The sequence below is a fragment of the Garra rufa genome, chromosome 10, assembly GCF_049309525.1.
Source record: "Garra rufa chromosome 10, GarRuf1.0, whole genome shotgun sequence".
Classification (NCBI taxonomy): Eukaryota; Metazoa; Chordata; class Actinopteri; order Cypriniformes; family Cyprinidae; genus Garra; species Garra rufa.
In genome coordinates, this window is record NC_133370.1 from 35,103,498 (window position 1) to 35,130,783 (window position 27,286).

Below are 27,286 nucleotides of genomic sequence, written 5' to 3' on the forward strand. Positions count from 1 at the left end.
TTCGAAAATGATCCACCAAAAGGCGGACGCGAACTCGGGTCTCCCGTGTCAAAATCGATATGTTACTCGTATTATCACTTATGCCACTGAAAATGTTCTTTGATATCCATCTTTTGTAATATTTGTAAATATAGCCTATTTGCATTGTATAAAAACATTAAATAAAAGGCACCAGACTACAGAAAATGACATAGTAATTTTTTTCTGGGGGAGGACCCACCCACATTTATTTTGCTTCCGACGCCCATGGGTATAAGGCACATTGGGACGCGGTACATATCTCAGCAGAGGTTTTTGATGCTGAAGCAGTGGAGGGCGCTCTCTCCTGCTCAAAACTGTTTTCTGTTCCTTCATGACCTGGAAGAAAAACGGAGTGTTAGTTCGGCCTTGTTTGACACATCGGTGGACGTGGAAAGCATTCGGTATTACTCGTTGTCACAGCCATGGACCTGTCACTGTGAGAAAGGAGATATTTGTACCAAGACTGGGAAATATACTACAAACCAATGAAAGAAGCTTTCGCTTGACCTACTCTGGACTTCGCCAGTTAAGTAAATAAGTAACTTTTGATCGGTTCGAACGCTTTTCTAATCGTTTGCGTTATACCTGCCTTCAAATTACGTGCAAATGCTGGCCAAGGTGAACCACGTCTAGTTTAGCTGTTGCCCTGTTCTTATATTCATCGGCTTTGCTCGCACGTTCGCCTTTGCGATGGCTCCGATGGGCATCCGGTTGTCCCCACTCGGCATAGCCGTGTTTTGCTTACTGGGAGTCGGTGTGATCTATCACCTATACGCGGGAGTATTATCCAGTAGGATAGCCTCGTTCAGACAGAAGAGGACTGTGGATCTGAGAGACCTGCTTGCGCTGTCTATGGAGGCTGCGGTGCAGGGCGGACGGGAGGTAAAGAGGATCAGGGAGGACAACACACTAGAGGAGAAGACAAAAGGCAAAACAAAAGAAGGGGCCAGTGAAAAGCTCACGCTGGGTGATCTGAACTCCCACCGCAAGATGTTCTACCTGATCAAGAACACCTACCCTTATATACAGGTGATCTGATCTAGAGGATGGGATATGCTTTACCATGGTAACAATATTCTGTCCAAATTAACGTTACTAGAGTTAAGGTAAACTTATTATGTGGGACCATCGCCTTCAGTGTGTAGAAGATGACTTTAATGAATATAATCATGGATAGGTAAAGTGCATTGTTAAGTACGATTAAATTATTATATAACATATTAAGGGTGCACATAAAACGTTAATTTGCCAAACAAATAAATACATCCGTGACGTTTGATATTTTGGCTTTTGTAACTATTTATGATTGTCTTTCTAAAAACAAACAAACAAAAAATATATATGTGTGTGTGTTTGGGCTTTGTTTTCAGGTGAACTCAGAAGAACATGCTAATGCCGAGGGTGAGGCCACTGTGTGGACACGCATCATCCCTGAAGAAATTCTGGCAAAGATTTCAGGGGGGAAGGAGGTTCCTGCAGAAAGGATCACAGTGTGGATTGATCCTCTCGACGCCACTCAGGAATACACAGGTCTGGTGCAACTATTTATTTCTAATTTAAATCAAGAAGAAACATAATATCTTGAATCACATTACATATGTTGGTTATTTGTGTTTGATTATTTATTTTTTGGATTAGTAGTTGTATTGTGTAAGTTCTGCTGTTGTAATAAGAGCACAGGTGCTGTACCAGGATGTAAATCCTGTTTGATCTGATCTACTTTCTGCTTTCAACAGAAAATCTCCAGAAGTATGTCACCACTATGGTGTGTGTGGCTGTGGACGGTGATCCTGTTATAGGTGTGATTCACAAACCCTTCATTGGGTACACAGGTGTGTTAATTTTAGGTTTAGAGACATATTTAAAACCAGATTAGCAGGAGGCTTTTGATCCAGGATCCAGTAGGCATTTTGGGAGTGCTATGATGTTAAGAGAAATAAATGATTTGTCAATTATTGCTAACCAGAAATATGTGACAAGAACTACACAGTATTTAATGAGTAACATTAAAAATGTGTAATGAATTAAGTCCATTAACAATATATCAGTGTGATACTTAAAAAAAAAAAAAAGAATATTATGCTTTTTTTTATTAAGGCAGTAATGGTTATTACCTACACTGTTCTGTTCTGACCTTGTGTTTTAACAAATTCACACTGATGCTCAAATGTGTGTTCTCATTCTCAGCCTGGGGTTTTGTTGGAGAGGGATCCAATGTGGCACCTCGTGCTTCCTACAACACAAAGTTTCCAAAGGTGATCGTTTCACGCTCACACTCAGGCAAGGTGAAGAGTTTCGTTCAGGTGGCTTTTGGCAACAATACAGAAATTATTCCAGCAGGGGGTGCAGGTACTGCATTCTGTAAATCATCTCTTTTTGAAAGGAAAAATGTTTCAAGCTAAAATGTACACTACCATTCAAATAGTTTAATTGAACTAAAGTGACAGTAAAGTAGTCATGTGGCGGTATCAAATTTTCATGTTGTGATAATTTTTAACACGATATATGGTATTATCACAATATTGAAATAAGTTGAAAAAAAGTGTTGTCATAATACAGTATAACAAGTTAATAACTGTTTTCTTACAATACAAAGAACTGAACATTTAAATACAATAAAAGCAATACACAAAAATGTATGAAGAAAAGAAATGTTTCAAATGGATTAAATATTATAAAGAACTATAGAGAATTAAGAATTATAAAGAACAGTAGTTAGCATTTTACAATTGGGTCTCGTTAGATAAGCTTAGTTAATGCATTAACATTAACAATGAGCAATAGCTACTTTGTTATTTGTTACAGAAGTTATTATTCTTTGTTAAAAATTACAACTCTTAGTTCATGTTTGCTCAGGTCCATTAAATATTAGTTACTATTTTTGAGTTTAATAGCGTGTTATTAAATGTTGAAATGGGCTAAGATTAATAAATGCTTTAGAAGATTATTTCACTGGCATTATGTTAACTAATAGGGCCTTAATGTAAAGTGTGACCGAACAATAAACAATAAAAACATTTTCAAACAATATCTAGGGCATGTTGTAATCCAGATGAAAGAAAGAAGAAAACTAGAAAGAAGCTTGTGTTGTTGCGATCTGCAAGTCAAGCGGAAAAAAGACAATATACTGCTAAAATACGCATGGCAAGCCGCTTTGACTTTTGTTTGTTCACAGAATATTAATTCATGATATCAATAATTCAGTTGTTGCTAGCTAAAATGATATTTACTAATAACTATTTTTTTTATATCAGGAATTAATGTTAATTCTTGATATCAACAATGACATCATCAGTCAGAAAAACAAATTCTTGATATCAAGAATTTAATTTCAACTAGTAAAACTTATAATTTTTGATATATGTAATTGTATTTTCATTAGTTAAATGTCACCATATTCTGCCATTCATATTCAATTGTTGAAATCAAGAACTGATTTCTTTCTAGTTTAAATTCCAATTTCAGAAATACATTTTCAGATATCAGAAATAACAAATGTAACACATACAAAGTAGGGATGCACTGATACCACTTTTTCCAGAAGTGGCCGGTAGCCATACTTTTATTTTGATACTTGCCGATACTGAGTACTGATACCTAGGCTTGGGCGGTATCCAAATTTTGATACCGTCAAACCTCCTCCCTATTTTACCCCGGTATACGGTATTACCGTGAATAAAAAATAAAAAAAATGACGTAAGGCTCAGACAGCGTCACCAAACTGTTGGCTTGTGCCTATACCGTTAAGAAACTGAATACCAAACACTACAACAATGTTGACAACTTTTATTAACAACAAATAGCAGTAAAAAAAAAAAAGGGGGGGCAAATACAACAGTCAAACAGAATAAAATTAACATAAACATCCTGGGGTACGTTTCCCGTAGAACGACATAACTCGCTGGTTAACCTCCATAGTACGATGCATTGTTGTGGAAACGAACTAGCTCACGAGTGTTTCCCGAACACAGTCGCATCTCCATCGTTTGAACCACATTAGTTCAACAATGTAGGGCAGTTGTCAATGACGTAACCGAGTGATAACGTCGGCTATTTAACTGATTAGGGATCTCAAAAATTGATTTAGATAACTGCACCTGATCGTCATATTAGCCTATTGTAATCCTGATGAAACGGATGGTTAATTTTTAACAGCAGATTGATTCAGGTGATCTGCACATCGCTGCACATTTATATTTATCACTCATGATTTTAAGCCAAATCCAAGCAGAAAAGAATAACTGACATCTGTATGCGACTCTCCGCAATCTCTGACAAAATCGGTCGGGTTTTCTCTGTATTAGAGCCGTTCTGAACTTAGCCTACTATTCAAACGCATGCTTGGACTGAAGTTTACAGGGGTTCACCAGTTTAAGAAATGTCTGATGGTAAAAATCTGCTGCTTTTCATTTTTAAGGTATTGTTTTCGTTATAATCTACTGATTCAAATAATCAGTAATTATTATTATTATTATACCACTGCGTGCCTAAGCCTGACATGCTCTCGCGTATGAATGAACAGGCAGCATCTGTGGACACAGCGGGCGCATTAGGCACATCGTCAAATATATTTCAAAAGAAGCCGCCGCGGCGCCACGGTCCTGACCACATCACTGTCTTTACTGGGTGTTTTTAGAGAATATTTCAATTTATTAATGCGATTGAATTAGCTATTCATGTGGTGGACTGTCATGATTTTGGAAAGATGCGCATCAGAGAAGTGGGTAAACGCGAAGCCGAGCACTGCATTGCCGTGCTCAATAGCATTAGCACAGGCATAACTCCCTTCAAACTTTATAGGGAATGTCACCGTTTCTACAAAATCTACACAAATGAAATCGTCTGCCTGATGAAAAAAGTACATAAAACACGTTCATGTTTTAGAAAATGTAGTTAATATTAGCATCATTATTGATTTATCTCATCCACTCGCAAATAATCAGACTGCATTTTTTTTATTACCCGACCCACCCGACCCGCGGATATAACCACCATCCGCGCATCACTACGCATTTTTAGGCATTAAATAAATTATATTTAATATTTAATCCTTGTCTCCTATATAAGTGCATTCTTTTATGACGGTATAACGGTATTGAAACTGAAACCGTTGCTATTTTTAGATCCCGCGGTATACCATATTACCGTAATACCGCCCAAGCCTACTGATACCAATATTTTCATTGCATATGAAATTTAAAAAAATACTAGGTATGGAAACCAAAAGAATAGGTATAATGTTAATTGGCTTAGCTAATAGATATGTTCTTCAGTTATTTTTGCACATGATGTACATTAAAAATTTATTTTTAATAATAGCTTTTAATTATAGCTTTTGTTACTTACAATGTTTTTGTTTTTTTTTGCTGTATGGTATTTAATCTTTAATTTAATAACTGTTTCATTGTAGCAGCTCAGTACTGTAATCACGCAACATTTTCCTGTAATAATATAAGGATCTATTCGTTATCCTACAGCCTACCTAAATCTTGTAACAGTATCAGTATATCCCTAGTTGAAAGACATTTACAGAGACCAAGAATTAACATTTCAACTAGTAACAATTGAAGTCTTGATATCAGGAATTCACATTTTTACTAGTAACCAAGTAATTATTAATATCAAAAATTTAAATTCTACGAGTAAGAAATAAAAGCTGATATGTATGTTTTGAATTTAACTAGTAAGAAATTCATTTTTGATATCTGTAATAGTTTTGTCACCCTTTTAATTTTTTAGGATAGGAATTATGATCAACAATACAATTGTTAATCAACCATTAAATCAGCAATTAAATTGTTAATATCAGGAATTACATTTCCACTATTAAGCAACACAAATTCTTGATATGAAAAATGACATCGTCACTAGCAGAAATACGTTTATGTTATCAAAAATGAAATTAACACTAGTAATAAACATGCTTCTTGATATCTGTAACTTAATTCTTAAATTTTAAAATGAAATTCATCCAGGTTCTATGAGTCAAGATAATTTGATGTGCCCGCTTATTCTCAAGCAGCCCTAATGTTGATAATGGATCAAATTGATCAACCACGGCAAACAGTGAATATTTGTGCTGTTTAATGCATTCGAGACATCGTGTTTTCCCAGTGCATAACTGACATTAGGGGTGGGACGATACAGGTAACTCACGATTCAATTCTGTGGCGATATGTGGCCCACGATATCGATAATATCGCGATTCACGATATCTACGATATTCAATATATTGGAAGAAATTTCATCAACGATATATCACGATATATGTGACTGAAAAAGAAAAAAATACCCATAATAAGGAAATCTTATGCATTTATTAATGCCAACATTTCCAACACTGTGCAAAGAAATATGCATTTGCATAATAACTCACTGCCTCCTGGTCTTAAATGTAAACACTGTACAGCTAGACAGATAAAAGTGCCTGAACATTAAAAAACAACATGAACATTAACTAACATGTGTAAACCATGATACTGAAACGTCAGTAGTAAGTTACTGTAAAGTGCTTTATGTTAACCTGGACAGTGGTCTCATCAAGGCATATTCTTCTTGAGGAACACTAACGCCTGTTTCACACACACTCCGTCTGCAGTGCGTATGCAGTCCGTGTGCGTTACGTATGCGATGCAGAAGCAGCACGGACTCGTTTTGCTTTCACACAGGACACGTTTGCAGTCCGTTCCTGATCCGCGGCTGTTTACCACAAACACACCATTTATCCGTTATTTTGATTCAAAATACAAACGTGCTTTTTCAGCATTGTGATACTCTTTTATCACGGTACACTAATACAATTTTAGATATATTCACGTTTAAACTCAACGTATAATAAACAACGTATTATTCAATGCACTTGCACAGCAACCGCGTGCAGTGTGAACGCTCTAATCCGTTAACATGGGTGCGGAAAAAAATACTCAACGCATACGCACTGCAGACGGAGTATGTGTGAAACAGGCGTAACTGATCAGCATGCTCAACTAGCGGGTGCGTCTTTGATTTGTTTTTCGTTATCTTCCGCCATTCTTCTCACTTCTCTTTTTTTCTGCGCTTCTTCTCTGATGTTGTAAGATACAGATCTGGCCATTAAAAATGCGTCTATTTTCACGCGGCAGCCTGCAATTCGGCACGCGTGGGCACGCGTCCTACCGCAGCGGCTTTTTTTGATTTTTTTACAATGTTGTTGCACTTCATATAATATCCACCAGGTGGCGCAAGGAACAACATTCTGTAGCCAAACACCATGGCCAGCTCTAGGGGGCGTTGGTCACAAATACCAGTACAATAGTTCAATGATTCCTCTTTCCTGAAATTATGGTTCAAACCAATAGCAAAAAGATAGCCTATTCATAAGCAGGTGCAGTTGTATTGTTATTTTGTTTTCTTTCTTTGTTTTCCTGACGAACATTTATTAGACTGCATCGGAAATAGAAATGTTAATTTCAGTTATTTTATTTTTCCAACCGACAACTGATGTAAACCGCTAAATTCGTTTTCAGGGATTAATTATACACAAGCAAGAAGCAGCATAAACATCAGAACCTCACGCGCAGAGCTTATGCACAGAGAAAAACACAATAAACCTATATATAATAATAAATAAAATAGGCCCATATAAGAAATATATGTTTTTCTTTTCTGAATGAATAATAATTTAACAAATTAATAAGTAGCAAGCCTGTATGCAGAATTTTAGGCAATTTCTGTGATGCGCCCTTAAACCAGCATCTTGTTTCCATTTTTTTTTTTTTTTTTTTTTTTACAAATAGCCTACACATCTGTTTTTTTTTTTTTTTATTGTGATTGTAAACAAATAACAGAAATATGTAAAATAGCATAGTTTTGCAGGGTGGCCGCGGATCCTTAAAAAGTCTTAAATTCCGTTGTCCTAAAATAAGGCCTTTAAATGTCTTAATTTGTCTTAAATCTAAATCCAAGGGTCTTAAATTTTTGAAAAGGAAAAGTTTATCGTTTTGAGGAGAATCTCCTGCGCAGGTTCTAAATCTGTTCTGTTGCTAGACACGCGCTTGCTTGACAACGCCTCAGTGTTGCCAGATTTAGCGGGTTTCCGCCCAACTACACGCATTTGATTCGCAGATTAACTGTTAAGTTTAACCATCATAGAGTAAACGTTTATAATTAGCACATGTTTTTACGTTGCCGCACACACCTGACGCGAGCACGCGCAGAGAGAGGAGAGAGAGGCGTGCGGCGCGATTCACACAGATTGATTCCTCTTTCACTGCTATTTGAACGGAAACGTACATACCAAGTGATGTCTTAATACCCGTTTTGGTATTCTGTTTAACAGTCGTTTATGTCTTCAGTGAACCGAAACAGCTGAGAAAGAGATGCGTGCCAGTATTCGCCTTAAAGAGACAGCGTCCTATAAATACCTGCAGTGAGAAACACTAGTTATTTTACAAATAATTATTAAATTTCCCCTCCTGAATACTAGTGTTATTGATTTTATTACTAACTTTATGTTGTATTCATTTACACTTGTCATTTGTGTAATTGTTCTTGTTTTGTTACTGAACTTTAGTTCAGATAGTAGTTTTTGCTGTGGATGAGAAGTAGCCTACCTAAAGTAAGCATTCAGTAAATAGGAAAAAACAAACTTTTTTTTTTTTTTTTTTTGCTGATCCGAAAAATGATCCGATCCATGACTCAAAATCCGTGTTTGTTACATTGGCTTCAAAGTGTGTGAGAGCCTTGACTTTGTCATGGAATAGAAAATAATTTATTCTTCTGGAATAGTGTTTTCTGTTGAATATTCCCAAGAATAATCAGTTAAATAAAATAACAATTTAAAATATCTTCATAGTTTTGTGCTAGACTTTTGCGGGACTTTCAATTTGGTCTTAAATTTTGTTTGAAAATGGTATTAAAAAGTCTTAAAATGTCTTAAATTTAACTTGGTCAAACCTGTAGACACCCTGTTTTGAGCAATGCCGTAGCCTACTCTTGAACGAGTATTGTAAGCTGTATCCACTTTATTAAGGGGAAAAAAATCAAGTGATCCTGACGGCGCCACGGGCAGTTAAATAACTCGACAACTTTCACCTTCACAATATTTCAGCGTTTTAAAGCAACATCAAATTAAGATATGCATGTTTAAGAGGTAGTTCGTCTTTTTCTTTTTCTAAGATACACAATTTTAGATACACTGACAATTAATTTGAGTAGAGACAAATAGAAATGGGAAGGATAAATATAAACTACAGTATTTTTGCGATTTTGGTGCTTAGAAATGTATTCTAAGCGGGCAGCGGGCAAATAATATAGTTAATATAGCGGGAGCGGGTGGATGCGGAATAAAACCTCGTCGAATCGGGACTGGAAAAGCACTTTGTTATATCCTATAGACTATACTTCATCATCAAGCATGGGCGTCGGAAGCAAAATAAATGTAAAAATGTAAAAACAGAAAAAAATACTTTAGTATATGCCATTTTCTGTAGTCTGGTGCCTTTTATTTAATGTTTTTACACAATGCAAATAGGCCATATTTACAAATATTACAAAAGACGGCTATTGTGCAACATTTTCAGTGGCGCAAGTGATAATACGAGTAACATATCGTTTTTGACGCGGGAGACCAGAGTTCGCGTCCGCCTTTTGGGGAAATCATTTTCGAAATCGTCTCCCTTTTCACTTATATCACATCGGAAAGGCATTTGTTTATTTGTAAATTAATGAAATAATTGAAAAGTTGAAATAAAGTATCAACTAGGGTTAGGTCACCTAACTTAAGTGTATCTGAGCACTATACTGTACTTTTAGGAGTGTTAATAATTAATTTTATTATTATTATTATTATTATTATTGTCTTTAGATTTGTTCTTACATTTTTGATGCTGTACATTAAGATGGCGCACTGCCCATGCAGTTTTTTTTTTTTCTTAAAAACTAATTGAAGTGAAAGGGAAGAAACCCATGTAGATTTGGCCTAATGTCCATGGAAATACTATAGCCTAGTATTATATCCTAATATAGAAAATAATTTAGACAAATAAACAGAAGGCTCACTTTTCAAAACAATAAAGCTTATATGACTGACAACGAATACAGTTGTTAAGTATCAAAAGTGCTCCAGTGAGTTATGCAATTTTTTCCCACCTTTTTTCTTTTTCTTTTTTTTTAAAGTGGAAAAGTAGTTCTTCTATTTCGGAGAAGTTCGTTAAGCCTGGAACTAGGCTTAAGTCTGTTCTGGGAAACCAAAGGGAAGTGTTTTTTTTTTTTTTTTCAGTTTTCTGAAAAGTAGCCGTTAATGAGGCATCAGCGTTAGGCGGCATGCAGTATAAAGAGCGAAATGTTTATGAATGGCAGAGTGGGGGTGGGGTGGGGTGTTGAATGCTGTCTGTTGCCTTGTTGTAATCAACATTTGGAGACTATTTTGGGGGTGCTGGGGGCGGATTCCGACTGCATTCAGTTGCATTTCGAATTCAGCATTCAAATGCATGCCAGGGAGAAGGGGAAAGCTTTCCTCACTCGCTCCACTTTTTTCAAAACATTAGTGTCCACGGCCCTGACACCAGTGATGCGCGGGTCAGTGGATAAACAACCCGAACCCGACCGACGTTTTCAACTAACCCGCCCGCAACTAGACCCCCGAATAAAAAAATAAAATATTGTACCCGACCCGCCTCCTGACCCGTATGTTTAATATTAGAGTGATTATGCTGTGGAGATGCGGTCTGAAATATCCTGACATCTGAAATCCATTGGTGTACAAGCTACTTTAAAATAAAATAATGTGTCCTGTTGTAAAGTCGTTGCCGTATTGTTGTGTACGAAGTTCAGATGTTATTATTTTAAGAAATGTATATTTATATGTTTTAGGATTCTCCTTATTTTTGTTTTAGACATCCATCAATTACGGTGAATAAAAAAATGCCGCGCTGGTGGAAACAAGACTTTCGCTTCTACTTTTGAGACCGGTGTTCGGACGTTTTTCTAAAAAAAAACAAAAAAAAACAAAAAAAACTGTCATTTATGGTCATAAAAACAGAAGCTGAACATAATTCAAAACTGTAAAGTATTTGCTGAATAAAGAAAACATGAAGGATGCCGCTTAATATTTGGCTTTTACGTGAACTTTAAAGCTTATCCCTCATTCCATTTGTTTTCTTTGTTTTGTAATCTTTATATTATTTTCGTGAAATGTATTTTTGCTCAACATGCATTTCTCGTGGCCACGAGTTTAATGAATAAACAAACCTGCGTGACATTAGTAACCCAGAATTATTTGAGATATTTTATTTTGATTTAAGAAATTATTATATTAATTGTTATAGAAATTAATACAATATTAAATAATTATATAGGCGATGCTGTATATGCTAATGCTGTCTGTGCGCAATGTAGACAGCTTTCACAAGTGTTTACATGTATTACATGTAGGCCTACTTCAAATTAAATAGCCCTGCAAGAAACATTTCATGCATCCCACAATCTTGTCCATTGACTGACCTTCTTTTTTTCCGTAATATTTGTATTATTCGTTTATATTCGTTATTTTTTCCTTCATTTTGATCTCGTTACATAACATTCTGAATGTAAATGATACTGTAAAGGTTCTATGACTGGGGTTTTTACTGGAATGCAGTTTAAAGGTTAAATTTAACATATATTGTATTTTATTTAGTCTAATTAATAGACAAATAATTGAAGAGTGAATCATTCACGTAGTTTCATTTGGAAATAATTTATCGTCACACAGTAAAATAGGCCTACATTCCTTCTATTAACTAATAGTCTTTTTTTTCGTATTTGTCTTAATATTATTATCATTATCATTAGTATTACTATTACTAATATTATTTTTATTAGCCTGTTATTTTTGTATATATTTTTATTTCCGTGCGTTTCCACCCCTTAATTTGGCTCTCTTTAACGTTCATGTAAATGATTCTGTAAATGCTTGACATATGCTATATGACTGATTTTTACTGGAATGTAGTTTAAAGGTTGAATTGAACATATTTTATTTTGTTTCGTCTAATTAATAGACTAGACTATATAAATACTAAACTGTTTTACTGAGAAATGAATCATTCACGTAGTTTCATTTGTAAATGAAAACATGCTCATTTATCGTCACACACGGGGATAAATACAATCAAAAAGTCAAAACGTTATTGGCATAATTGTCAGGCGTTAAAAATAAATAGCCCTAACCAGGTATTGAAATAATAATAACCTATAATAATAATAAATAATAAGTGATTTAGAGCTATCTACTTTTTTCTTTATTGTGAATCGCTTAACCTAAATAACTTTCTGTATATGCTATTTGGCATATATTTAGCAAATATTGTGAACGACAATTATGCCAATAAAGTTTTGACTTTATGATTGTATTAATGCCCGTGTGTGACCATACGATTTACAAATGGAACGGGAATGATTCACTCGACAATGAAACACTATAAAGGTTATAATTAGACTAAAAATGAATATATATATATATATATATATATATATATATATATATTTAAAATCCCAGCCATATAGCATAATCAAAGCTTTAATGGCAGGTCAGCATTTATCATTTAGATTCGGAATGTTAAGAGATCGAAATTAAGGGGGACATAATGAATATAAACGAATAATAAATTTATTACAGAAAAAAAGAGGATCAATTAATGGATAAGACTTTAGGATGCATAAAATGTTTCTTGCAGGGCTATTTAATTTGAAGTACTTATATGTAATATTTATTCTTGATAAACTTTTGAATGCTGTCTACATCGCGCACAGACATTCGCATATACAGCATTGCCTATTGTTAATATATAACTTAATATTGCATTAATTTCTATAACAATTAATATAATCATTTCTTAACTCAAAATAAAAAATATTAACAAACCTATCTCTGATAATCCTGGGTTATGGTCACGCAGGTTTGTTTATGCATTAAACATAAGGATGTCGTTACCTCGACAAAATGATCTTTTGGCCACGACATAATATGACGTTCCCAGGAATTAATATCTCGTGGCAATGACAAAAAGTAATATGACGTTCCTACGAATTCATTTGTGTGGCCACGACAAACATAAGTGAACCGAAGGTGTCCCCTCCAGGTTACCGTACCTTTTAGTTTGCAGCAATGTTTTCAGCCTGCTCCAGTCCAGTGCTTTACATGACTGCCCCCTACTGATCATGTCTTTCCTATGTCATTGTAGTTTCCGTGTTCCCTTGGAATACACCGGCGTCACGCGAGACCACTTTACTTCCCGCGCGCATTTTAAATGGCCAGATCTGTAACTTGTGTTCTTCACTGGCCGCTGCTTCCGCCACTTTACGCCTGTTTACTCAAACAGCGCCCCCCGCAAACAGAATGGTAGATATTGAATAGTGACAGTGACACTGACGACGGGTAAATTAATCATTTGTGTTGTAATAAAATATCGATATTGGCCATTAGTGTATCGATTATTTATTGCGACAGAGAGCACAACAATATATTGCAATATCGATTTTTTTTCCCACCCCTAACTGACATGTCACAGGAATATTCTTATCTGTATATGTTAGAAAGTCAAGCAAATATAATCCATTTTTGCTGTCAGGAATGGGCGAGACTTGCATGAGAAAACGATCGCTACTGCGCGATACATTGTATATAGACGGAGCGCAATAGAATAGATAAGGAATAGTTGACGACGGGCTGTTGAATTCCTAGAAAATAATGCACACACGAGGTGGCGCTTATACTACAGTTACCACACCTCAAGACATAGATCAGATGATATATTTCAAGACATTCTTCCCTACTATATAGTATGTGAAAAACAGTATGCGAGGCGAGTATTATGTCCGAATTCATAGTGTTCGAAATACAGTAGGCGAGAAGTACCCGGATGACCTACTGCTTCCGCTTGAATTCTGCAGTATGCATACCACGGACACTTTCCTATCCCATGAAGCTCCAGGAGAGGAGTTGTCATATTCGAAAAATGGCGGCAAGTGGAGACGCGGCAGATGTAGTACGTCCGAATTCCATTCATACTATCCTTATTCATACTATATAGAACATAATTTTTTAACGGTCGGGAAGTGCGTTCAAATTTAAATGTAGTACCTACTGAAGCAGTATGCGATTTCAGACACAGCATATGTGTGTGTGCATCTGCAAGTTAGAGAGTGAGAGAAACAGAGTTTGTGCTTTCTGTGTTTTTTTTTTTTTTTTTGCTGTTTTGGCCTGTAAGGACCTTTGAAATAACTGAAGTCGTGTGGCGAAGTGATATAGACATGCAATGCAGTCAATGCACGTTCACCCATAGATCCTTTGTTGCCTTGGCCGTGTGTTTTGGGTTATTGTCATACCTATCCACGACCCATTTTTAATGCCCTGGCTAGCTTCAATGCCCTGGCCCTGACGGTACATGGGCCTGTTCACCGTCCCTTTGATGCGGTGCAGTTGTCTTGTCCCCTTAGCAGAAAAACAACCCCAAAGCATAATGTTTTCACCTCCATGTTTAATGGTCTTTTTGGGGTCATAGGTAGCATTCCTCCTCCTCCTCCAAACACTTTCACCCAGTTCTTCTCTATTTTGGTACGGCTGTGGGAGCGCGGGTAGATGCTGTAGATACTTTTTTTTTTTTTGGTATGGCAGAATATGTCCAGTCATGACTCACCAATCGTTAAGTGTGTTGTGTAGTGGAGTGATTTCAGACGGGCATGTGCTTTTTTGAGCAGGGGGGCCTTGCGGGCGCTGCAGGATTTCAGTGCTTCACGGCGTAGTGTTACACTAACTGTTTCTTGGTGACTATGGTCCCTGCTGCCTTGAGATTATTGACAAGATCGTCCCATATAGTTCTGAGCTGATTCCTCGCCGTTCTCATGATCATTGAAACTCCACGATGTGATAACTTGCATGGGGCCCCAGAACGAAGTAGATTGACAGTTATTTTGTCTTTCTTACATTTGTGAATAATCTTACTTTATTTCTCATTTGTTCCTGAATTTCTGTGGATCTCCACATGATGTGTTGCTTTTGAAGATCTTTTGGTGTACTTCACCAAAGGTGTGGCAGTAATCAGGCCTGGGTGTGGCTAGAGAAACTGGACAGTTATGTGATACCACAGTTATGTTTTAACAGGTTTTTTTTTTTTTTTTTTTTGCACCCTGTGTTTTTTCACACAGGGCCATGTGGGTTTGGTTTGTGTACTTGTGTTATCTTTGATTAATATTTAAATTAGTTTGATGATCTGGAACCTTAAAGTGCGACAAACATGCAAAAAAAAAAAAAAAAAAAAAAAAATATATATATATATATATGTGTGTGTGTGTGTGTATACACACACATATATATATATATATATATATATATGTATATTAGGGTTGGGTCGATAGACGATGCCATCGTTCATCGCCGATGGCCAATAGACATCACGATGCTGAGCCGGCATCGCGATCCTCCCCCCCGCCGCAGCAGCAACCCGCTCACTAAAAACACACACTTAATCACTATATAGCCAAATGAAATGCATGCTTTCAATTTCTGCATCTTTACTTATTTTATTATTATTATTATGAGGAAATAATAACAAGGAAGTTGTTAGTGATCACAATACAAATTACAGTGAACTCCTAACGAATTACATGAAAGTTCGTTTACATTAATAAATGAGGCTTACAAAAAAAGCAGAAAAAAATCAAAATAATTTTAATTAAATTAGATTAAATAAACTACACCAAATATGCCCTTTTCATGGTTTTACCATAACGAACAGAGCTTGGAACAAAAACAAGAGAATATATTTTTTTTCCATCGAAATACGAATGTACAATACAAAGCCTAGTATACATTATAAATAACACTTTATCATTCAAATACATTGGGAATATGGAAACACTTGGATTTGTGCCGAAAAACAGAGGTGCGTGAGCCCAACGCCTGCTATTTTTAGTTTCGCTTTGTTTTAGTTTCTTAACTTTATAAATTTGTTTCATTTCTGTTCTGTTCTGAATACCTCTACATTTAAATCATTCGTTTTGGAGTCAGGGTAACTAACTTATAGTTATGTTTATAGTGTTTATAATGTTAATACATAATATTTCGCTTGATTTGGTATTATTTCTGATATTACACTTTCTCTCTAAACATTCTGCTGCTCAGTAAATGTGTTTGGAGAGAGTGGGTTAAGCAGTAAGCAAACAATGAGAGCGTTATTGAACTTAAAAAAGCTGACTGGTCGAAAATATGTTAAGGACCAACACACATCCTCCAAATGCATCTGTATAAACCCGCGCTTGCTCTTGTCTCATCTGCACGCACGCACTGTCACGATCTAATGCACTTGTTAATGCCGGATCTTTAAAAACAAATACCGGAACGCAAAAATCCAAAATCGGACATTTTCCAGAACAGGATCAGGCTCAAATTAAGCACTGGTGGACACGGTAGGCTACAATTAATTAATTCGTTATGAATAAATTATTTAACAACAACCATCCCTCACCCCCGCCCCCCGCAGACGATACCATCGTCCATCGCGATGTTTCACATTAGACATCGTACGATGCCAAATTGGTCGACATCGCCCAACCCTAATGTATATATGTATATGTGAGCAGTATCATACAAGTAGATGTGGGTGTATATTGGCACAGCTGTATGAGTAACATAGTTAATCACAGCTTGCTGATATGCAGCCATATCTCAAGTCTATCCGTGTGATATTGCTTGTCACCATCTAATGGCGGAACAACATAACTAAAATCACCATCACAAATACTAAACATTATTATTGCGTATATATAATTTATATAAAATTTAATTTATTGAATAATAATATTTAATAAACAAGAACAACCATCAAAAAGCTCAGTCGCTGTTTGCAGTAGTTACAAAAAATTGCATAGTGTGTGGTGTCTAAAGATTATAATCTTAGAATTGAAGAACCGGTCATTGCCATTCGTTTTCACAAAGATTTTTTAAACATGTTTAATAGTTTCGAGCGACACCAGCAATTATATGCGGTGGAGGCGGCTATGCGTTCACTGTCAAACATCATTCGGCATTAATTAGGTAATTTTGTCAAAAGAGATGTTCTTTATTACAAGAAAAATACAGATTGTTCTTGTTGTGATTTATTTTGTCTTTTAATTCATAACTTAAAGCTATATAGATTTAGATCACACTTTGTATTTGGTGGCCTTAACTATTATCTACTTACATCAAATGTGGTCATATTGCATTGCAAAACACTTGCTTCTATTAAGGTGGATTATGGGTAAGGTTAGAGACCGGTTTGGTGGTATAGGTAGGTTTAAGGGTGGGTTAGGGTGTAAGAAATTAATTACATATAGGTAAAAAAACTAAGAACAATGTAAAAACATGTATGTACACAATAAGTACATTGTACCAAATTATTAATTTAAATCTAAGTACATAGTAAAGCAAAAGGAACTCCAAGGCACTCTCATTTGGAAAAAGTTAAAAAGCCTTTATTGCAGCGGCTTGGTCACATTAAACCTTTCTAAAAAACTCCAACGCGTTTCAGCACATGGCCTTCATCAGGGAGTCAAACAGTTCTCACAGGTAAGAGGAGGTACTTAACATCTAAACACCAATCAGAAAGCTCCACCTTGCAGATCAATTAGTCAGGTGACAAGTATCTGTATATCACAACCAACAGGTGTCATCCTTACCAAACAGTGAGACATAAACATTATACCTGAAACACACTGAGTATCACATATACATACTAAAACACACACACAGTCACCAGGTAGAAGTAAACAAAATCTAGTGTAAAAATAAAAGGATGGCAACAACCAGACATAAAATCAGAGAAAGACACTAAAGTCCAGGTCTTCATTTAGGCCTGGATATTTAGTGGCTTGGAGTTTAAATATCCAAAAAGTCTCCTTCTGGTTTAACTGCCTCTGTCTATCACCTTTTCTCAAGGTCAGTGGGATGTGATCAATCCCACAGGCCTGTAAAGTAGACGGATTACTATTATGGTGTTCCATGTAGTGTCTTGCCATTGGGTAATTAATGTTGCCTGTGCGAATAGCATATTTGTGTTCGGCCAGTCTGTCTTGTAAGCGTCGTTTCGTTCTTCCAACATAAAACACTTTGCACACAGGACACTCTAATCTATAGACAACAAAAGTAGTTTTACAATTTATAAAGTGATGTAGTTTTACAATTTATAAAGTGATTCTTCACAAGAGCCTGTGAAGAAAAAGCAGCGGGGCAGAGCGACTCAGCGCACGGTGATTGATGAGCTCACGCCGGCTGATCCCCCGCGTGCCTCACATTCACCACAAGAAGAGCAATCTCCTGTTCTCTTCATTCATCCGGACCAAAATCCCTCGACTGCTGCGAGCGATATGGTTTCTTTTGGAGTGAGTGAGGAGGAAGCCATGGATGACAGCATGTCTCTGGCTGCATCTGAAGGAGAGGAGCTGTCGGGCTCGCCGCATGACCCCGCCCCCTTTCCATCTACTCAACCCAGCACTGCCAGCGCTGGTATGGACGCCGAACTGTTCCGCGTTCTATCAAAGGCTGTTGAAGAGCTGGAACTAAATTGGTCTCCTCCTGAGGAGCCTGTACGGAGTCGTTTGGACGAGTGGTTCCCCTAGCACAGAGCGAATCAGGCTTTTACAGCCGTTACTTCCTCGTCCCCAAGAAGGATGGCGGCCTGAGACCCATCCTCGACCTCAGACGTTTGAATCGCGCCCTCATGAGACGGCCATTCAGAATGCTCACGCTGAAACAGATCCTCTCGCAAATACGCACAGGGGACTGGTTTTGCTCGATGGATCTGAAAGATGCATATTTTCATATCCAAATTGCCCCCCGACACAGGCAATTCTTGAGATTCGCCTTCGAGGGAGTGGCTTATCAGTATACAGTCCTTCCGTTCGGACTGTCTCTAGCTCCCCGCACGTTTACGAAGTGCATGGACGCGGCTCTTTCCCCTCTGAGGCAGATGGGAATCCGCGTTCTGAACTACCTCGACGACTGGCTCATTCTGGCCCAGTCAGAGAACGAGCTAATACATCACAGATCCGTGATCCTCAGCCACTTGGAGTGCCTAGGACTCAGGGTCAATTTTGCCAAGAGCGTTCTGTCCCCCAGTCAACGTATTTCGTTCCTGGGAGCAGTTTTCGACTCCATTCAAATGAAGGCAATGGTTGGCCGCAGCGAGCTCAGGCCATCCGGAAGCTCGCGGCCTCCTTCAAAATTGGAGCCCTTCGCCCTCTCAAAGCCTTTCAGAAGATGCTGGGTCTTATGGCTTCAGCATCTCCGGTACTCCAGCTGGGCCTTCTTCGAATGCGCCCTCTGCAGTACTGGTTGAAACCGAAAGTTCCTCCTCAGGCCTGGCGTCTAGGGCGCCTGCGCATCAAGGTAGATCGGACCTGTATCACAGCTCTGACTCCTTGGAAGAGCCTTCCTTGGATGGAACAGGGCGTTCCCCTGGACATGGCATGCAGAAGGAAGATGGTCTCGACAGATGCGTCCAACTCAGGTTGGGGAGCTCTGTGCGACGGCCAGCCGGCATTCGGCCAATGGTCGAAAGCCGAAAAACGCCTCCACATCAACTGCCTAGAGATGCTAGCAGTGTGTTTAGGCCTCCATACGCTTCTGCCAGTCTTAAAGGGACACCACGTCTTAGTCCGCTCGGACAATATGACGGTGGTCTCATACATAAATCACCAGGGAGGTCTTTCGTCGAGACGCCTTTTCACATTAGTGGAACGTCTCTTATGATGGGCTCAGCTCAACTTTCGCTCGCTCAGAGCGACTCATGTGCCTGGCAGGTTGAATCAAGGAGCAGACATGCTGTCTCGGAGCAACGTCTCCTCAGACGAATGGATGCTTCATCCCCAGATGATTCAGCAAATATGGGCGGTCTTTGGCAAGGCTCAGGTAGACCTTTTCGCCTCAAAAGACAATTGTCACTATTGCAGCGCCCACAGTTCCGGTTGGGGGTGCCAAAGCGTTTTGTTCGCCTGCGTTAAGAGATCTCGTCTCAACGGAATGGGCAAATTTATTTCAAAGGAGCAGGATGCATTGGCCCACGACTGGCCCAATCTCCCGTTATATGCTTTTCCCCCGACTGCCCTGATACCACACGTAATCAGGCGGGTCAAGGAACGGAAACTCAAAATCCTGCTAGTGGCCCCCTTCTGGCAGAACCAGCATTGGTTCCCAGATCTCCACCGGCTGCTGTCATCGGCACCGTGGCCCGTTCCGTTGAGACGAGATCTCTTAACGCAGGCGAACAAAACGCTTTGGCACCCCCAACCGGAACTGTGGGCGCTGCATGTATGGTCTCTCGACGGGAGCCTTCAAATCTCCCTGAGACCGTTTTAAATACTATTTCTGAGGCCAGAGCACCCTCTACGAGGCGACTCTATGGACTCAAGTGGTCTGTCTTTTCCGCCTGGTGTTCCACCCGCGGTGCAGACCCGAGTTTGTGTGACATATCAGTGATTTTGTCATTGCTTCAGGAGCTGTTGGACAAGGGACGTTCTCCCTCCACGCTCAGAGTCTATGTGGCGGCCATAGCGGCATTTCATGACTCTATGGACGGTCAGTCTGTGGGAAAGAACGATCTGATCGTTCGCTTTCTGAAGGGGACGAGACGGCTTAACCCTCCTCGTCCCATCACGGTTCCCACTTGGGACTTACCCACAGTGCTGAGAGCTCTGAAGAGCCCTCCATTTGAGCCGCTACAGTCTGTTGACCTTCGACCTTTGACGCTAAAAACTGCCCTGCTGCTGGCATTGGCATCAGTCAAGCGTATGGGTGACCTACAGGCTCTGTCTGTGAATCCTGTATGCCTGGAATTCGGGCCGAATGACTCTAAAGTCATCCTGAAACCAAGATACGGCTATGTACCTAAGAGTCTCTCAACACCGTTTAGAGACCAGGTTATTTCCCTCTTGGCACTTCCCCCCTCGGAGCAAGACCAAGACTTTAATCCCCTCTGTCCTGTTAGGGCATTGAGGTGTTATTTGGAGCGTTCGCCTTCTTTTAGGAAGTCAGAACAGCCCTTTGTCTGTTTTGGCGGCCGCACCAAAGGGCTTTCGGTCACAAAACATAGACTATCCAAATGGATAGTGGACGCCATCATGCTGGCTTACTCTTCCTTGGGTCTGCCATGTTCCATGGGGGTAAGAGCCCATTCGACTAGAGGCGTCGCCTCGTCATGGGCCTGGTCCAGCGGAGTATCCATTGCAGAAATATGTGCGGCGGCCGGCTGGGCCTCGCCGTCCACATTTACTAGGTTTTATAATCTAGACGTCCCTGTCTTGCAGACTAGGGTCCTTTCTGCATGAGGAATTTGTTACCAGAATTGTTATGTATGCACTTGGCCTCTGGGAGTTTCCAAGTGTATCATTTCCTTGGAACGGAATGTTCATTAGGTTTTCCTGATTGAGCAAGTTGGCTTCTACTAGCCCATTCTGCGCTAGGACCATACAGTCGTTCCTCTACCTTAGCAACGGCGGGATTGTACTGGTTCCCCATAAGCGTCTTACGACGCAGTACGAGTGAAGTATCGACAGGGAACGTACTCGGTTACTTTCGTAACCTCGGTTCCCTGAGATACGGGAACGAGTACTGCGTTGCTGGCCGTTTGAATTAAGTAATGTTTAATTTCGTTTAGTTTCATTCTCTGGAAATGTAAAGAAAATATACAGTTTTTACTTGGAACCAGTTTGTTTTTTATCCCTGATTTTAGACAAGCATACATGGGATAATTTATAAATTATTGCTTGAATAAACGTTTATAAATATTGCTAGACATGTTATAATTAAAGAAATTAAACAGACCTAGGCATTTGAAAAGTCATAATGAAATGCATCTAATAATTCCGAAAAGAAAAAGAAGCATTGGACATAATCAAAACATATTCAAGACTGTGACATTTATTAGGAACAATGTAGCATATTTTATTAAGTACAAATTAAGACAATTAAAACAAACCTTTCAAGTCAAGTCATCTTTATTTATATAGCGCTTTTAACAATACAGATTGTGTCAAAGCAACTGCACAGTATTTAAACAGCACAATAGTGTGTAAGTAACGCATTATTGTAAATAATCAATTTTCAGTTAAAGGCAGTTCATCAATGAATTCAGTGATATCAACATCCAGTTCAGTTCAAATAGTATACAATATTGCTGGAAAGTGTCCCCAACTAAGCAAGCCAGAGGCGACAGCGGCAAGGAACCAAAACTCCACAGGTGACAGAAATGGAGAAAAAAACCTTTGGAGAAACCAGGCTCAGTCGGGGGACCGGTTCTCCTCTGGCCAGACGAAACCAGCAGTTTGTACCAATGTCTGATTGTAGAGAACTCGTCAGGATCCCGTGGTGTGGCACCGATGGCCGTCTAGGTTGGCGAGGTCTTCATTGATGATCCGTCTCTGGAGCTCATCTGGTTGACATCCACGGCTATTGAAGTCATCTCCAGGTGGTGATCCATGATCTAAGCTGGGTACGGACTGGATCCGGGGGACTGCAGTGACCATCTGATCTGGATACAGGCTGGGTCTGGTGGCTACGGTGACCTCGGAATAAGAATGAAACAGACTAATATTAGTGTAGATGCCATTCTTTTTACGATGCAATGAGTGCATCAGATGTTATGGGAGGTGTTTTCGGTTCCGGTTGACCTAATTAATGCATCCTAACAATCCTTTAACGGATTTGAGTAATAGGAATGTGTTAATGTTTTATGTGTAAGCCTGGTTAAAGAGATGTGTCTTTAATGTAGATTTAAACTGACAGATTGTGTCTGCCTCCCGAACAGTGTTAGGTAGATTGTTCCAGAGTTTAGGCGGATAGTATCATCAGCGTAACAATAAAAGCTAACACCATGTTTCCTGATGATATCTCAAAAGGGTAACATGTAAAGCGTAAAAAGTAATGGCCCTAGTACTGAGCCTTGAGGTACTCCATACTGCACTTGCGATTTAAATGATACCTCTTCATTTATTGCCACAAACTGATGACGGTCTAATAAGTAAGATTTGAACCATGCCAGTGCACTACCATTAATGCCTGCATAATATTCAAGTCTATTTAAAAGAATGTTGTGGTCAATAGTATCAAACGCAGCACTAAGATCCAGTAGCACTAATAGGGAGATGCAACCACGATCGGTTGACAAGAGCAGGTCATTTGTAACTCTAATAAGAGCAGTCTCAGAACTATGATATGGTCTAAAACTTGACTGGAAATCCTCACAGATACCATTTTTCTCTAAGAAGGAGCATAATTGTGAGGATACTACATTTTCTATTAATTCATATATTTTGCTATATCTCGATATACGATATATATCTCGATATCTTTACAGGATAAATAACCCCCCAAAAACTACTGCAAAAACAAATATGCCAAATTCCAAAGTCTTTTTTTATTGAAACTCAGAGGTAGGCAGTTCAGAACAAAGTGCTTCTGCGAATTTTCTTTTAATATATAAACACTTAATTTTTGGCAAACAGAGGTTTACTGTTAAAATCAATACATGGAAGAAAAATTATAATCAGTTTAAAACGTTTAAATAATAATTGTAGTATTTTTTTCTACAATTAAGTGGTTAATCTTGTTGTGATATTTATTTTTTATCATATATATTGTTTTATGTAAATTATTTAAATAGGAATATTTAAACACCTACATTATACTGTACAAAAGTAATACAAGACTAAAATTGCTCTGTTTCATGTTAAACCGTACTTTTATTTTGACAGGTTGCCGTGAAGTTTCTGTGTGTGCAGTATGATATGATGGTAGTTTTCTCAAATGAAACTGTAAAAGTGACACTCATAGCAGCTATGGAGATTGAGTTTATCTGTTCATGTGAGATGCAAATGCCAAAAATGCTTCAGGCGTGCTTCAGTAAAAATACAGAAAAATACAAACGGAACATGCAGGATTCATATTGAAACGGCCTTTTTGCATTTCAGTTTTCACAGACACTAGTCCATATCGCGATTTGAATTAAGTGACAGACCAACTTTTGATTTATTACTCCAAAAATCTACAAATTACGTGGTATTCCGCGCTATAGTAAATTCAGTTTTTATGAATGGAGTCCGCGATCCCGTCCGTGTTTTCGCGGAGGAGAAAACATATATTCACGGCAGTAGACATCGGTCTGTTGTTCGTCCGACGCCTTAAAACCAAAGTATCTCCATATAATGGAGCCAGTTGTCCTTTTTTTGCGACGAGTTCTGAAGCCTCCGGGCTGGTTGCGGGCGCCGCCATGTTGAATGAGACGACAGGCGGAACAAAAGCAAGGAGGCGTGAGCGAGCACAGCACAGAGAAGGCAAACAAGCAAAGTGGCGAAAATGAAATATAAGCATTATATCGATATATACGATATGTCAAAATTTATATCGAGTTTAAAACATATCTCGATATATTTTAAATATCGAGATATCGCCCACCCCTACTGTAGTTAATTAATTCATTGGGGTCAAGTTGTGGTTTTTTTAATGAGTGGCTTAATAACAGCCAGTTTGAAGGTTTTGGGGACATATCCTAATGATAATGACAAATTAATAATATTTATAAGAGGATCTATGACTTCTGGAAGTACTTCCTTTAATAGACTAGATGGAATAGGGTCTAAGCATGCTGTAGGTTTAGATGATTTAACAAGTTTATACAATTCTTCCTCTCCTATAATAGAGAATGAGTGGAATTGTTCCTCAGGAGATCTACAGCGCATTATTTGATGCAATACTGTAGCGGGCGGCTGTATGGTTACAATTTTATCTCTAATAGTGTCTATTTTGGAGGTAAAGTACGTCATAAAGTCATTACTGCTGTGCTGTTGGGAAATGTCTGCACCTGTTGCTGCTATATTTTTAGTTAATTTAACCACAGTATTGAACAAATACCTAGGGTTATGTTTGTTTGTTTCAATAGGTAAAATGTTTTTTTTTTTTTTTTTTTTTTTAAAGCACCGGTGTTGTCCGCAGTGTTGTATTTTGGTACGGCTGTGGGAGCGCGGGTAGATGCAGTAGATACTTTTTTTTTTTTTTTTTTGGTATGGCAGAATTTGTCCAGTCATGACTCACAAATCGTTAAGTGTGTTGTGTAGTGGAGTGACTCAGTCATTAGGTTTGTGCTCCTTTCCGATTGTCAAAGACTAAAATCGGTTCCAGTCGATGGAAACAGTCGTTAAGTGTGTTCAGTTCAGTCTTAGAATGTTTCTACTAGTCATGTAGTGTGTCCCCAGCTTTAGTGAGGGAGAATATTTTGCAAAAAGAGTGCATGAGATCTGCAAACAGTGTCTAAACTGCCTGAACTTGTTTAAGGTTTTGCAGAAAGAGTGATTTATTTGACAAATTGGTTTAGGCTATTGAGAATTTGGTTCAGAGAATGGGGTTTAGTGTTTTAGCAAATGTGATAGAACTGTAATAGTTCATCAATTATAATCTAATATAAATGTTTATTTTTGATCTCACATAGTATTCCTCTTAAATTCAACCCTGTCTTCCCACCCAATTTTCACAATCCACTCAATTCCAAATAGATAAACTTTCAAATCCCACCATACTATTGAATATAGTTATTTACAGAGATACAGAAATAAATATTTTGAGATTGCATTTTTGTATGTGGACTGCAGCAGCAGAAATACAACTGTAACCTTTGTGTTTCCCCCCCAAAGGATATAAGGTACTAGCTCTTCTAGACCCTACTGATGAGGAACAAGAGACGGCTGATATTTACATCCATGTGACGTACATCAAAAAATGGGATATCTGTGCGGGTGATGCCATCTTGAGGTCTCTTGGTGGTGAAATGACAACTCTCAGAGGAGAGCAGATTGATTACTCTGGGACAGAGGGAAACAAGGGTGGCCTGCTGGCAAGCATTAAAACTGACCACAAGGCATTGGTGAAAAGACTTCCACCATGGGATGAGAACAAACAAGAATAAATCGCCACCTGGCCCTGTCCCTTACACTCTTGTCTTCTTGGGTACCACACAGTTGTGTAGGAATATGAGGAAATAAAGATAAGGTTAAAGATAACACAAGGCGACTGATCCTGCATCAGTGAAATGTGTAATAATACCTGAACAAGTCTGAAAACTGTTACAGGTTATAAACAAAGGAAGTGTGCCTTTGGCTTGTATGGTTCATTAGCTGAATATTTTGTGAGACATTTTAAGAATGTTTACGTGTTATGAAGTAAAAGTGCGGTGTCAAATCATGAGCTCACCTTTATTTTAATAATGAATATCTGAGGTGAACCAGTAGCTTTATTTCATTTTGTGTTTTTTTTTTTTTTTTTTAGAGTGTTGTTTCCAAAATAGCTGGTAAAACCAGGTTTAAATGGTTTTTGGTAAAAATTTAACTGTGAATCCAGAGATAACTTGAATATGACATCCTTGTGCGCAGCACTACTTCTCATAATTGACTACACTGTTCCCCTTGGTGGCGCATTTTCAGTTTGGTGTGTCAGATCTCAATTTGTATGGCTTATACACTGATACCTGAATTGCTGTGTGATTAGACTACAAAGATTAAAGCACCACATGTAAATAAAAACATATAATACATTATGTTAAGATTAAAGTCTTATTTTTTAAAAAAGTTAAATTGGGTTTAATGGAGTAGATATATTGCAGACATCACTAGGTGATTCATTCAGAACTGTAATATGGCACTGTGAATGCCAATTTAGAAAAATGTATTTTTGTATGAGTTTTCATACCCATTCCCTGATTTTTATTTTGAGTCTCTACGGATAGTCATGGTACTATTTCTGTTCTGACAAAAACCTTGTGTGCATGAGGGAAAAAATGTGGGGAAGTTTTGAGGCATTTTATTTGGCTTTGCATTGATTGACATCTTCATTCTGTCTTTATTAATGATAATAAAAAAGATATGGTTTTATGAAGATTGAACCTTCATTTTTTTTGTGTGTGTGTGTAATAGCATACACAACTGTGAACAAGGTTGTTAAACCTTATAAAACTTTATTTGAAAAAAAAGAAACAAAAAAAGAGCATAAAAAACTTTAATAATTATAATTTTTTTAACCAAAAAGGATATTTAAAAGCATTTTATTTAAATGTGCTTTTATTGCATTTGATTGATCTATAAGCATATTATAAAATGGTTCTTATCAGTATTTGCACTTCTTAAATATGTTCATAAATGTGAGCCAACAAGAGCATCAGTTTGCCCACCACACGGTGGCAGTATAGTTGTATCTTGTTTTTTTTTTTGTTTTTTTTTTTTTAATGCA

The 27,286-nt window shown here is 38.0% G+C and overlaps 1 protein-coding gene across 1 annotated transcript; it reads left to right on the top strand.

Moving 5' to 3' along the window:
* The first annotated feature begins 364 nt into the window (after nt 1–364).
* Nucleotides 365–26,935, top strand: bpnt2 (3'(2'), 5'-bisphosphate nucleotidase 2). Its single transcript, XM_073849706.1, has 5 exons — nt 365–1,050; nt 1,392–1,551; nt 1,758–1,853; nt 2,209–2,370; nt 25,699–26,935. The coding sequence occupies exons 1-5, from the start codon at nt 712–714 to the stop codon at nt 25,968–25,970; spliced, it is 1,029 nt and encodes a 342-aa protein (XP_073705807.1). The 5' UTR covers nt 365–711; the 3' UTR covers nt 25,971–26,935.
* The last annotated feature ends 351 nt before the right edge of the window (nt 26,936–27,286 follow it).